The 14,915-nt window shown below is 37.3% G+C and overlaps 1 protein-coding gene and 1 non-coding gene across 4 annotated transcripts in view; one reads left to right on the plus strand and one right to left on the minus strand.

Moving 5' to 3' along the window:
• The window catches only part of Dym (dymeclin), a 383,552-nt gene that overhangs the window by 13,107 nt on the left and 355,530 nt on the right, over nt 1-14,915 (plus strand). For 2 of the 3 annotated variants that reach the window (XM_074069849.1, XM_074069851.1), the window contains exon 2: nt 12,187-12,378. In XM_074069849.1, coding sequence (XP_073925950.1) covers nt 12,239-12,378 — 140 coding nt within the window. In that variant the 5' untranslated portion in view covers nt 12,187-12,238. Of the gene's footprint in view, nt 1-12,186; nt 12,379-14,915 lie in introns of those variants that run through there. The other variant, XM_074069850.1, reaches the window with a different exon arrangement.
• On the minus strand, nt 14,231-14,421 carry LOC141422756 (U2 spliceosomal RNA). The gene has a single exon (XR_012447498.1). It is a non-coding gene; the product is annotated as a U2 spliceosomal RNA (small nuclear RNA).

Raw genomic sequence — 14,915 nt, forward strand, 5'->3', positions numbered from 1 at the left:
AGAGGATCTCAGTCTGAGACTGGCCTGGGCAAAAAGCATAAGACCTTATCTAAAAGTAAACTAGAAAGGGCTGGGGGTATGGAATCAAGTGGTAGAGCACAAGTTCAGAGTTTAAACCTGAGTGCTGCCAAAAAAAAAAATTAAATAAAAAAGATTTTTTTCTGGACACATTTCTTTGACTGCTGTAATCTAACACAATTTAATTAACTCACCACTGAGTTAATTGGTTAACAAATGAGCCATTTGAAAATTTGCTTTGGTTGCAGCCTCATTTTCATTTTTTATTTTTGGGAAAACATTCTGTTGTGATGAGATAATTTTGTTTCAAAGGTTCTAGTTTTCTTGATCGTTGTTCTCAGGATTTGGGGTAAGTGCAATGTTGTAGGGCAGGTTGGGATATTACGATGAATGTTTAGTCTGGTAATGCTTCCTATATGTAGTCTTCTGGCACAGCTGTGGTACTACTTCATAATAAACAATGTACTTTGACATGTAGTTAGATAAAAAATCTATATTCCAGCTAGGCGCTGGTGGCTCACACCTGTAATCCTAGCTACTCAGGAAGTAGTGATCAGGAGGATCTCAGTTTGAAGCTAGCCTGACCAAATAGTTTCCAAGACCCTATCTTGAAAAAATCCTTCACAGAAAAGAGCTGGTGGAGTGGCTTAAGATGTAGGCCCTGAGTTCAAACCCCAGTACCACAACAAACAAAACAAAAATAAAAATCTGTATTCCATTGTAACTTAAAAGTATGATTTTAGAATCTACTTCTTTTCTTGTTTTGACATGATATTCACTGGTAATAAAAAAATAGTCATAGAAATGCTGTTGAGTGTAAGTGTGTCATGGAAATTTGTTATGTGCTGAGTTGCAGTATAGAGGGATGAGGGCACCACATATGGTCTCTGCAGCAACTCCTCAACTCTGCTGTTGTATTGGGAAAACAGCTACAAACAATATGCAAGCAAAGGAGCATACTCTGTTCTAATAAGACTTTATTTGTGGATATTGTAATTTTAATTTCATGTAATTTCTACATATCACAAAATAGTCTTGATTTTTATTTAGTTACTTAAAAAATATAAAACTCATTCTTTAGGCAGATGTCTGGATTTGTCCCTTGGACCATAATTTGCCAACCCATGATCTAGGCAGTGACAATAACAGTACTGCCTCATCAGTTGTGGTAAAGAGTAAATGAGTCAGTATGTATAGTGCCTAGGGGACATAGTAGGTGCTGTAAAAGTGTTTCTTATTATTACTATTGCCATTTTTATTATTTTTTGGGGGATATTAATTTTAATTTTTCTCTTAAAATGATCTGTTTTCTATGATTCCTTTCTTTGGCTTGTTTTGGTTTTTTATTTCATGTTAGAGGTTTTTAGTACAAGTATAGTCATTTTGGCTGTCCTTTCTTATTTAAGATTGAGGACCCCCCCTCTCCTCCTGCCAGGTGATTGGTAGCTCTTTGTGTCAGTAGATTTTGTTGAGTGGCGGGTGTAGCTGTAAGGTGGCAAGCAGCTTTTTTTAAAAGTGCGTTAGGGAGAAGAACCTAAAGGCTCCTAGGTCCTTGGGTCTCCATTGAGTTTCTCTTGAGAAGAATCCTGCAGTCTCCTGTCTTGGAGACTGGGAAACCTACGGTGTAACTGTGTAGCAAACCAACTTTATCTTCATTCTTGTATTTTCACCCTCTACCTCATTACCTTCCTCACCCTTGGCATTGGAGTTCCAGATTTCCCAGTCAGCTTTCTCTAGAGAGCACATGTGTGGCTACTCCCAGGGAAAGAGAACCAGATTTAGCCCCACACCTTGCCAGTCTCCCATGGTGTTTTGTCTCTTGCTCCATAGTCTTCCAGGGCTCACTGAGGGTGAACGAGCTGGATTCTTGTTGTTGTACTCTTTGGCAGGCACTTAGGTTGGGGCGTCCTCAGCTCTGCTGCTTTGGTTACCCCTCTCTGTTACTTTCCTATCATCCACACCTTGTCTGATCTTTGTGGGCTTTTTATTTTCATTGCTCTCATTTCACCAGAGTGGCTACTGAACTGAACTTTATATAGCACTTGGAACATGGTAGCCTTTCAGACAGTGTTCCATTACTTGTTGGTACTTGTGGCATTTAACATGTCCTTTGGCTAGTATCCATTACCCGTTTCTCTGGTCTCCTGTATCAATTATGAGGATTCTCCTTAAAGTCTTTTGCATATAAATACTATATAGGAGGCAGGCAGATATGTTGGATTATGATTTCTGTGTTCTCAAGATGGAATAAAGTGCACTAGGGTGTTATTTACACATTTTCGGGGTGTTGGGTCAGAATTTGGTTATCATGGATTTTCAGATCCACTAATATTTACTTTCCATTTAAGGTACATTGAGTCAGAAGATAATGAGTCAGTATACAAAAAAGAAGAGATTTAATTTTATCTTTATATTAAATATTTTACAAATTAATAAAAAATATTGAGCATGTTTTGCCTTCTTTCAGAATATTGTTTTAACCCACAATGATAAAATTGACTTGGAAAAGTATCTGATCTAAAAAGTAATATAAGATTTAGACAGCAAAACAAAGCACATTAGATGGACTAGTTAAATTCCAAATGAGTGATGAACATAATATTCCAGGATTATAGATAAAAGCAGATATTACATGATGAAGAAATGAATTGGGTGGACAGATGTGGTATTGAAAGGCAGCTGTGAGTAACATAACAGGAGCAGAAGTGTGCATGACCATACCAACAGCTGCTTCAACTTTGTTATGGCACTTATTTGCAAACTAAAGCTCACAGATCACTTGTATCAAAATCATGGTGAATTATTATTATTCTTTTTTGAGACAGAGTCTTAGTATGTAGTGCAGGCTGGCTTCCAACTCAAAATCATACTGCCTCAGACTCCTCAGTGCTGGGATTACAGGCGTGTACCACTTCAATAATTGTAAAGCACTTATACCAATTTCTGGCATATTAACCAGAAATAAAGAAATGTAAATAAGTTGGCTACTCAAAGTACCGTTGCACATAGCTTTTCCCTGTCCCTCAAATTCTCCTGTATTTCCATAGTTTCTTGTATATAGATAACTCCGTTGTAATACTTAACCATAGTATGTTTTAGTAATTTATTGAGATACTGCCTTTTCTTCGAGATCTGAGTTCATTAATGTTAGAAACCTAGTCTTATTCATTTTTGTGTTTTTAGTAGCCATTCTGACACCTAGCATTTGTCGTCCATGTGTAATGGGTATTTACGGAATGAATGCTTGGTTATGTGAGCTAGCGTTAACCAAGAATGCTGATAACATTGATAGAAATAGTGACTTTTGGAGCAATTCCTTATTTTGGGGGACAATGATAAATTCTATTTTAAGATTTAATATGGTAGCAAAACATCAAAGTGAAATGTCCATTAAGTCTGAGAAGTCAAGACTAAATTCATAATCCTGGGGTCACTCACATAGAGGTGGTAGCACGAGCCAGGAGCATATTCAGATCCTTTCTGAAGGAGAGCAGATTAAGAGAGAACACACTACTTAACTTTTTAAAAAAACATTTATTAACATAAGTGTTAATAATAAATGATATTAACATATTATTTAAACATATTAAATAGTAATATGTTTATTGTTGAAAAAAAATCAACCTACTCCCTCTCCCCATTGCCAGTCCCCTTCATTAAAAATAACCAGTCTTGGACCATTGTTTATGTTTCTTATAAGCAATTTATAAGTATCCTGTAAGAATTTGCATGTTTATTTATACTGAAGGGATCCTACTCTTGTTTGACCTATAGTTTATCTCCGTTTTTACTTGAGTTATTTAGGATATCTTTATATATTCCCACATTTAAGATCTAACTCATTCTTCTCAGTGGATGTATTCTATTATATGTTTATTCCACAATTTAATTAATTCCAAGTGATGATCATTTAAATTATTTTGTATATTATTACAGCAATGATATGATTAACATCTGCATGCTCAGAACTGGTCAACTCTGAATTAACCTGTGAGATAAATTTTTTAAAAACAAAATTGTTAGTACAAAGGACACATACCCTTAAAATTTTGATAGATAATTGGCAAATATCTACACACTAAAGATGAAGGTGTCTGCTTACTTATTATCTTTACACTGTTACCAAGATTTTAAAACTTTTATTCCTCTGATGGGTAAAAATGATACTTTGTTACTTTATTTAGAGCATTTTACTCTCAATTTAGATTGGGAGTAAATGTATTTATTAGGTGTGTGGCCTTGGATAATTCAGCAAGTATTCTTTGAGTAACTCTTCTTTTGTAGCATACTGGAGGTTGATTGAGGTAAGGAAGAAATAAAAAGAAAAATGACTCTCAGGAATAATCTACCTAGGGAGATATGTTTTATGTACTACAGAAAGATACATTTCAAGGCCATTTTTACATAATGAGAGCTTTTGGGAGTAATGAGGAATTGACAAGGGAAACTGATTTGGGGAGGTATGACTGAATCAGTTTTGCATGTGTTAAGATAGAGCTTTTTAGTACATTGTATTAAAAATAGGTCCTTTGAAAAGTTTACTGCTTACAAACATCAGTAATAGTTTGCTTCTCATTTCTAGCATAGATTTATGTAAGGTGCACTGTTATTAACAAAATTCCTGATGATATTATTTATATAATACTATAGATAGTATATAATTCCTGAGTTAAAATCTTAAGTATTTTAGGGATATTGATAGAATTGGGCTTCTGGTCAGAGATTGGGGCTAGAAGGAGTGATTTGAAAGTATTATGGAACCCCTTAGTGAAAACAGAAGATAGGATCAACTAGTGACAAATTTAGAGAAAGAGTTGGTGAAAGCCAAAGAGATCTTTCAATGTACAGCAAGAAGGTAAAGGCACTAATACTCTGTGGAGAGGATTCCATCCAATTCTGGTTTTCAGTGATAAGGTTTTGGGAGCTCCAAATAAAACGGGAGTGCTCTTGTGTGTTTGTGATTCTTGGCATGAATCATTGCAGAAACTGAGAAGGGACTCAGTTTTCAATTTTGCTGTCTATGGGGATGGGGAGCAAGTAGAACTTCCTGGCCAGAAAACCTCAGTGGCTGCCCTTCTATGCTTAGCTGACATTGTTCCTCCTGGACATTCCAACTCCCTTGGCCATTGCCTTCATTCTGTCCTCAGCCAGTAGCACTCTGTTGTTGTTGACTGCCCAAGATGCTCTAGCTAAGTCTGTATTAGTTACCCCTGGGCTCTGGTTTTTTCCTGGCCTTTCTTGCCTCTGGGCAGGAGTTGCTGTACTCCCCTTTGTGATAGTGCCCTTGAGGGCTCTTGCCAGTTCCTGTTTTAGTCCATCTCCAGCTGTTTTCTATTTTTGGAGGAGGGGATTCCTCAAAGCTTCTGGTCCCCTGTGGATTTTGAGCATGGCTATGTAATAACTGACTATTTAAAAAATATCTCTTAAATTATTTCTAGGGTTTAGTGAGAAAAAAGGGGGAAGGAGACCTTGTACTTTGTGTTCAGCAGACTATCTCAGTTTTCCTTGTTTTCTCTCCAGTCTCCTGATAAGTGTGCATTTTGTTCTTTTAGAAAGATTTCACGGCGGTCCTAGTGTAAGCAGTTTTGAAATAGAAAATAGGCAAAGGACATGAATAGTAATGGGTCTCATTCATAGTAAGAGAAATACGAATTAAAGACTGTTGAAGGACGATTTTTTTCACCCATCAGTTGGTAAACAGTGGTGGCTGTGGAGTGAAGAAATAGCCGTTGCTGGTGGGAGTGTAAGTTGGTACCACTGGTAAGGTATCATTCTCTCATTGAGGATGATTTGTAATATAAAAACTCTGTAAAATAATTTGTCCATCAATATGGGCATTATTCAATTATAAAATGGAATGTTTGGAATGTTTTATAGTTTTAGAAAGAAGTGAAGTGCTTCATATATGTATAGGAAATGATTTCCAAGATATATACTGATCAGTGGTAATAATAAAGAGACATTCATCACATACCATGGTTTGTGTAAAAAGAGGAGATGAAGACTAAATTCCCCATCTCTGCCACAACCAAAAACCTGTTTCTGGCCCTGGCAGAGACCATAGCCCAGTCTCTAAAGATCTCTTCTTGCTGTGAATGTGGGGGAACCAGCATGGGGGATCAGTGGCCCTGGGTGGCTAGAGAGCTAGATCCCCACAAGCCCTTTAATGAGACAAGATAACCCCAGCTGGCCACTGAGTTTGGCTTCTCAGAAACCTCAATTATTGGAAAGAACTATCTTGCCAGATAGGAAGGACAATTTAACACTTCTTTTGGAAGCCTGACATGCCTGGGCCAAAGATTCTATAATGCAACCACTCAGAAAAACCAATGGTGGGGATTCCCCAAGCCATTCTGAACCAGATCCTCACCCCTTGTCCAACTTCTCTCATCTCCAACAGGCCTGGAATGATGTCAGTGCAGACACTGAATGGCAGTCCAGGTGGACTATACTGGATATGCAGGAGGACAGCCTGTACTGTACTTCCCCCAAACTGGTCAGGATCTTGTATGTTGGGGTCTATATCCATCCTTCTTCCTGCTCCCACTTGCCAGGGGGGATCTTTTGGGGGCCCAGGTATACGAAGATTGGAAAACCCAGAGGAAATGGCATGCCTTACAAATTGGCAACTAAAAGGATAATGAATGGCCTCCCGAGCAAATCATTCAGTATTATGGTCCTGCCATTTGGGTAGACAATGAATCCTGGGGGTATCACACCCTGATCTATGTGCTCAACCACATATTTCGGCTACAAGCTGTTGAGACTATAACTAATGAAACCTCAAAAGCTCTTAATATACTAGCCAAACAGCAGACCAAAATGCGCAATGCTATCTATCAAAACTGCTTGGCCTTAGACTGCTTGCTTGCTTCTGAGGGAAAGTTTAACCTGAGCAACTGCTGCTTACAGATGAGGGAAAGGTCATAGAAGAAATCACTGACCGAATGAGAAAAATTGCCCACATCCCAGTGCAGACCTGGAAAGGCTGGAACCCTGGGGAATTATTTGGGGGATGTTTTTCAACTTTCAGAGGATTCAAAACCCTCATAAGTATTACACTTTTGATTTTAGGGGCTTGCCTGATTCTGCCCTGCCTGGCTCCCCTAGTTGTAAAGTCTGTCTTCAGTCACATCAAGGTTTTCTTTTCTTGAAAGAAAAATGGCCGCTTATATAATGATGCTGTGGAAATATAAACCCCTAAATCAGGATGATGCTCTTTGGCCTGAGGTGGGTCCGAGCATCAAAGGAATAATGTAGCAGGGAGGAGGGCCAGAAAAGAAGCATGCAAGTCTGTGCTCTGATAATATAGCAGGGGGAGGGGATGGCATAGCAGGGAGATAAAACTTAAAGAATCTAAACATGGAAAAGGTCATGTAGCACTGCAGGGTGACATAGCCAATAGAGTTGCATGCAACCATACATGGGTTAAACCTTGCTTCTTTAGCCTGCTTGCAAGGGTATATAAAGTAAGGCCCCTTTGTTCTCGGGGCTCAGCCTTTGGATACGAGTCTGCTGAGTCTGTATGGGCACAATAAAATGTTTCTTTCTGCTGAACTGCCTCGGTGTTTTGTTTCCCTGTCCTTGAGTATCCTGCAGCAATCTAGCTCCTTTCTCTATCTTACTGGTTTTGAGTACTCAAAGCAGTTTATGCTTTGTATCTTTTGACTCTGCTAAGGTTTGAACTTAGGGCCTCATGCTTGCTGGGCAGGTGCTCTACCAATTGACCTACTCCACCAGCCGTTTTTTGTGTTGGGTATTTTTGAGATAGGGTTGCTCCATGTCTATGCTTGGACTGGCTTTGAATTGAGATCCTCCTGTGTAGCGAGGATTACAGGTGTGAGACACTGTCATCTAGCTTGTATTTTTATTAAAGTGTTTTATGGTTCAAATTGTCACCCATCTTGGTGAATAGTCCATGGAGCTTGAGAAGAATGTGAATTCTGCTATTGTTGAATGATAGATGTCAGTTGTATGCATTTGATTGATTGTGCTGTTGATTTCAACTAGTCTGATTATCTGCTAGACTATAGATCTATTTCTTTTCTTTTCTTTCTTTCTTTTTTTTGCAGTACCAGGGATTGAACTCAGGGCCTACACCTTGAGCTATTCCACCAGTCCTTTTTGTGTTAGGTATTTTTGAGATAAGGTCTTGCGAACTATTTGTCTGGGCTGGTTTTGAACTGTGATCCTCCTGATCTCTGCCTCCTGATAGCTAGGATTATAGGCATGAGCCACCACTGTGGATCTGTTTCTGATTGAAGGGTGTTAAAGTCTCCAGATGCATCTATTTCTCATTGCCTTTCTATCAGTTTTTGCCTCAAGTATTTTGATACTCTGTTAGGTGAAGTCACATTAAGGGCTGCTATCCTTAATCTATTTATCATTATATAATTTTCCTTCTTTTTCTCCCTGATAATTTTTCTTGCTCCAGATTTTGCTTTGTCTGTGACTAATGTAGCTACTCCACATTCTCTTTTATTCCTTTTTTTGTAATATCGCTTTTGCTGTGTCAGGGATTGAACTGGGACCTTACTCAAGCTAGACAGCACTCTACCACTGAGTTATCGCTTTAGCCCCTGCATTTTTTTGAGTAGTGTTGTTAATATGGTGTATTTTTCTTCATCTCTCTACTTTTAATCTGTTTGTGTCTTTATATTTTAAAGTGGATTTCTGGTAGACAGCGTATAGTTGGTCTTGTTTTTTGATGTGTATCAAAAAAATATATATGTACATGTATATATATATATTTTTTGGTGGCACTGGGGTTTGAACTCAGAGCTTCTAGACACTCTTAACCACTTGAGTCACTTTGACAGTCCTTTTTTGTGATAGATTTTTTTTGAGATAGTGTCTTGAGAACTATTCGCCCGGGGCTGGCTTTGAACCTCTATCATCCTGATCTCTGCCTTCTTAGTAGGTAGGATTACAGGTATGAGCCACTGGCTGTTGGTTATAATCTGTCTTTTAATTAGTATATTTAGACCACTGATGCTTGAGGTGATTATTGATATAGTTGGATTAATATCTGTCATATTTGTTACTGTTTTTTATTCATTTTCCTTGTTGATTGCTTTTTAAATTTTCATTTTATTAAATGCAAATATAGGCTTTTGCTATATCACTCAGACTGACCTTAAATTTGCAAGCCTTTTGTCTCTGCCTCCTAAGTGCTGGTATTAAAGGTATGTACCACCATGCCCAGCTCTTTGTTTTTATTTTTTTGTTTTGTATTCTTTTTCTGCCTTTAAAAAATTTTTTAAGTACTAGGACTTGAACCCAGGGTTCTCACACATGCTATGCAAGTGCTATACACTTGCTCAATCCCAAGCTGTTTTTAATTTTGTTTTCCCATAATTGTTCAGGATGGCCTTGAAATCATGATTCTTCTTTCTCGGCCTTTGGAGTAGCTGAGATAACAGGTACAGCCTAAGCATTTTATATGATTCCATTTCTTCTCCTATCTTAGCATATCAATTATACCTCTATTTTTGTTTTTAGTGATTGTCCTATAGTCTGCCGTGTGTACATTTATAGATAATCCTAGTCACTTTCAAATAATAGTATGTAACTTCATAGGAAGTGTGTGAATTTAATGATAACAAAGTACTATATCCCTAATTCCTCTCCTGTCTGTCCCTTATGTCATTTGTTTTATTTATACATAAACTATGATCTTTGAATTTGAGCATGTAGTCTTTGAGAAGGCCTTTTTTTTCTTTTATTCATATGTGCATACAATGTTTGGGTCATTTTTTTCCCTCATCCCCCCACACGTTCCCTTACCCCCCTGCTCCCTCCCTCTCCCCCCCTTACCCCCTCACTATTGGGCAGAAACTATTTTGCCCTTATCTCTAATTTTGTTGAAGAGAAAGTATAAGCAATAATAGGAAGGAACAAGGGTTTTTGCCAGTTGAGATAAGGATAGCTATACAGGGAGTTGACTTGCATTGCTTTCCTGTACACATGTGTTACCTTCTCAATTAATTCTTCTCGAACTAACCTTTTCTCTAGTTCCTGGTCCCCTTCTCCTACTGGCCTCTGTCACTTTAAAGTATCTGCATTACTTTCTTTGTATTGAGGGCAACAAATGCTATCTAGTTTTTTGGGTGTCTTACCTATCCTCATACCTCCCTTGTGTGCTCTCGCTTTATCATGTGATCTAAGTCCAATCCCCTTGTTGTGTTTACCCTTGGTCTAATGTCTGCATATGAGGGAGAACATATGATTTTTTGTCTTTTGGGCCAGGCTAACCTTGCTTAGAATGATGTTCTCCAGTTCCATCCACTTACTTGCTAATCATAAGATTTCATTCTTTTTCATGGCTGCATAAAATTCCATTGTGTATAAATACCACATTTTCTTAATCCACTCATCAGTGATGGGGCATCTTGGCTGTTTCCATAACTTGGCTATTGTGAATAGTGCTGCAATAAACATGGGTGTGCAGGTGCCTCTGGAGTAACCTGTGTCACATTCTTTTGGGTATATCCCCAGGAGTGGGATTGCTAGATCATATGGCAGGTCTGTGTTTAGATTTTTAAGAAGTCTCCAAATTTTTTTCCAGAGTGGTTGTACTAGTTTACATTCCCACCAGCAGTGTAAAAGGGTTCCTTTTTCCCCACATCCTTGCCAACACCTATTGCTAGTGGTATTGCTAATGATGGCTATTCTGACAGGGGTGAGGTGGAATCTTAGTGTGGTTTTAATTTGCATTTCCTTTATTGCTAGAGATGGAGAGCATTTTTTCATGTGATTTTGGCCATTTGAATTTCTTCTTTTGAGAAAGTTCTGTTTAGTTCACTTGCCCATTTCTTTATTGGTTCATTAGTTTTGGGAGAATTTAGTTTTTTAAGTTCCCTATATATTCTGGTTATCAGTCCTTTGTCTGATGTGTAGCTGGCAAAAGGGGAGCTATGATAATGTCTTTGAGGTCTAGTTAAGTTATTGGATATTAGTAATTTGTTCCTTTTTTTCCATTGTATGGATATACCAGCTTGCTTATCCATTCACTTATTGAAGAATATTCAGGTTGTTTCCTTCATGCTAGAGTCCTTGTCCCCAGAAGTTGCCACTTTCAAATCTAGTAGCTATTGTTCTTTTTATTTACTTAGTTTTATCTAATATATTTTAGATATTTTTCTGTTGACTCTCTGCCTGTTATGAAAATGTAGATTTAGCACTTAGACCACAAATTCCCATTTCTTTTTCTAGAATCTTCTCAATATAGTTACCTCATAATTTTTGGTTAAATTTTTAGTGTTGGTATTGATTACTATTGAACTGAGTCATGTTTTATGATTACATGGCTCTTCTTGAACAATTTTTTTCCAAAGCATACAGTCTTTGAAAAATAATTGACTGTGTGTTCTATTTAACGTTTTTATTACTTCCAGATTCTCCTATAATATTTAACATTCCACATAATAAGGTTGGACACAGTAAGTGAACTATTGGTTTTGTTGTTTCTTCTCCTTGAGATCCTCTAGAGCCTTTTTGACTCCTCAGCCTGCTGTAGCATAGGACAAAAGCAGCTTTTGTCCTATGGCTTCTCTGCCCTGTGTTGAGTCCCTACTTCCTGAATTCCATGTCTTTCTCTTTCTTGCTTTGATCCCTCATATGGAAGGAGAACATCTTCCAGTAGCTCCCTGAAAATGGGTACCTGGGAAGTATTTTGAATCTGGCAAGTCAGGAAATGTCTTTATTCAACCTGCATACTAAGTTGGCTAGCGAAAGCTTTCTGGTATATTATTTTCTCTTAGTACTTGAAAAATGTTGCTTCACTGTCGTCTAGCTTCCATTATTACTGCTGAAAGATTGAGAAATCATTCTTTTTGAAGTTAATAGATAAAAGAGATGGGAACAGTGGGTAATATAACAAAAACCCACATGTATATTATCTGTTTCAGCAAATAAAAAATATTATTCATTTGTACTTCATTTCTCTTTCCTTCTGTTCCTTTCCCTTTTTTGTTTAAGAAAGTTTACGTATTGATAATTGCTTGTTTTTGGCAGTGCTGGGATTTGAACTCAGGGTTTCATGCTTGCTAGGCAGGCACTCTACTGCTTGAGACACACCTCCAACCCAAGTTTGTAGTGTTTTATATGCAGGTTAAGGGAAAGTTATAATGACTATTTTAACAAGTTTGAATTTTTCCATGTTTTTAGGTTGTCTTGTGGAAATGCAGGTGTGAGGACAAGTTGCCTATCACATTAGAAGATGGGATCAAACAGCAGCAGGATTAGTGATCTTCCTAAAAATGAGTACTTGAAAAAGTTATCAGGCACAGAATCCATCTCTGAGAATGACCCGTTTTGGAATCAGCTACTCTCGTTTTCTTTCCCTGCACCAACTAGTAGGTAAGAGATTGCCTGGAGATTGAAAATTTGTATAGAAGACTACATGAACTTGTGGGATATGCTGCTTTTTAAAAGTATTTTTTAGTGTTGTTTTATTCTGCCTGTCATACATGTACCAGTAGAAAATCCAAAAAGTAGAAAAAGTAGGAAATATAAGTATTTCTCTTCTTTTTTTTCTCCTATTTTGACCACCTCCTTTCCCCAGAGATGATTACTGGTAGCAGTTTCTTTTGAATCCTTCAGAGATAGCATGTGGTTATTTAAGCTTGTATTGGCTTAACAGTTATTTAAATACAAATGCAGCATGCTACACATACTGTTCTGTCTCTTGCTTTTTTCTGCAGTTAAGTAAAATATATCTTGTGTGTGTAAGCACATATACCACTGCTTTATTCTTTTTAATGACTGCAGTGTCCTTGGAATAGATTTAATCAGTTTTCTTTTTATTAGCCTATATTAATAGTACAAAGGTGGGGGGTGAGATTTGATCACTTCTCTATTGATGGGCATTTAGAATGTTTTCAATCTTTTATTTTATCAGATAATGTTGTATATATCATTTTTCATATACATGAATATATCTCTAGTTTAGATTCCTTGAAGTAAAGTTGCTGAGTCAAAATGTATGTGCATTTGTAATTTTGATAGATATGTCAGACTGTATTCCATGGAAGTTTTAGCAATATATGCTCCTACCAGCAATGTAGGAGAGGATCTGTTTCTCCGTACCATTGTCAATTTAATGAATATTATGACTTTTGACCATTGGCAATTTAGTAGGTAAAAAGCAATAGCTCATTTATAAAATATATAAATACTGACATGTGATAATGTAGAATAACAGAATATTGAATTCTCACATGTTCAGTAATTAGATTTAAAAAATATTTATTTTTTAAACAGCCTTATTACAGTAGGCAGAATAGTGTCCCTAACATGTCTAAGTCACTGTGTGAATATAGTACATTATATGGCAAAGGGGAAATAGAGTGGTAAATGGAATAAAGGTTGTGAGTCAGCTGACCTAAAAGTAGGGAGATGAATGTGGATTATCCAGGTGGGCCCAGTATGATCACATGGGTTCTTAAAAGTAGAATAGGAAGGGAGGGAAGAAAAGTCAGTCATGTGCTGTGACATGGTATCATGTGAGGAGGACTCAGCCTGTCCTTGGTAGCTTTGAAGGGAGAAGACGGTGAGCATGAGCCAAGAAACGGGAACAGCCTCTAGCAGTTAGAACGGACAAGGAAATAGACTTCTTGCCCCTAGAGCCTATGTTTTGTTTTGATTTTAGCTCTTTGAGATCTGTGTCAGACTTCTGACCTACAAAATTGTAAGATAGTAAACTTGCATTGTTTTATACCACTATATTTGTGGTAACCTTTAGAGTAGTAATAGAAAACTAATATTTTTTGATATATGAGTCACATATCAACTTATAATTCAGTGTTTTTAGTATACTCCCATAGTAATACCATCATTTCCACTGTCAGTTTTAGAAGATTATCATCACTCTATAAAGAAACCTCATTCCATACCCATTATTAGTTACTTTCCATTTTCTTCTCCCCTCCCCAGCATTAATAACCACTAATTTACTTTGTATCTGTGTAAGTTTGCCAATCTAGACATTTCATATAATTGGGGTTGTATAATATGTAGTCCTTTGTGGCTGGCTTCTTTTACCTAGCCTAGTGCTCAAGCATGCTATACCATGTACCAGCCTTTGCAGTCCTTTTTATTGCCCAGTGATATTATCATATGCACGTACTACATTTTGTTTGTCCAATCATCAGTCAATAGACATTTGGGTTGTTTCTGTATTTGTTTCATCTATTTTTTTTTTAAGTCCCCCGGGGGGTGCACCGTTCCTGGAGTTACTGCAATACCAGGTCAATGCATGGAGTGGATGGAGCAAGCTCCTCTTCCATCTCCCTGTTCCAAAAATCCATTTAATATATTGTCCTCGGATAGAGGACATTTCAGATATTAAACTGATAAGAACAGATGCTACATTTGATCTTAGCTGAAAGGCCAAGAAGCGATGATCATCTATTTTTTTTAAACTTGCATATTTTTAAAGTAAATAATGACATTTTTTTATAGCCATAATACTGAACAAAATTTACTGCTATCCAGTCCCATATTTAAATTTCTCCAGTTGTTTTGTAGTTCATTTATTACAATTAGGAACCAAATAAGGTGCATACATTGATACAATGCATTTGTGTGTGTGTGTGTATGTGTGTGTGTGTGTGTGTGTGTGTGTGTGTATGTATACATGTGTGTGGTGATACTGGGATCTGAACTTAGTCACGGCCATGCACTTGCTAAGCAGGTACCCTACCACTTGAGCCATACCTCTAGCCTTGATTGTTAATATTTCTTAAGTATTTTTAAAACCTAGAGTAGAGTTATGCAAAAGACAGGAAGGTAAAATGAGTCTTGTCTGGGGGTTGGTGTGAGTGGGAGGGAGAAGAATACAGGAAGGGTGAGGGAGGGTGTATGTGATGGAAATGTTACGTATTCATGCATGAAAA

Source organism: Castor canadensis, chromosome 4 (assembly GCF_047511655.1).
Source record: "Castor canadensis chromosome 4, mCasCan1.hap1v2, whole genome shotgun sequence".
NCBI lineage: Eukaryota > Metazoa > Chordata > Mammalia > Rodentia > Castoridae > Castor > Castor canadensis.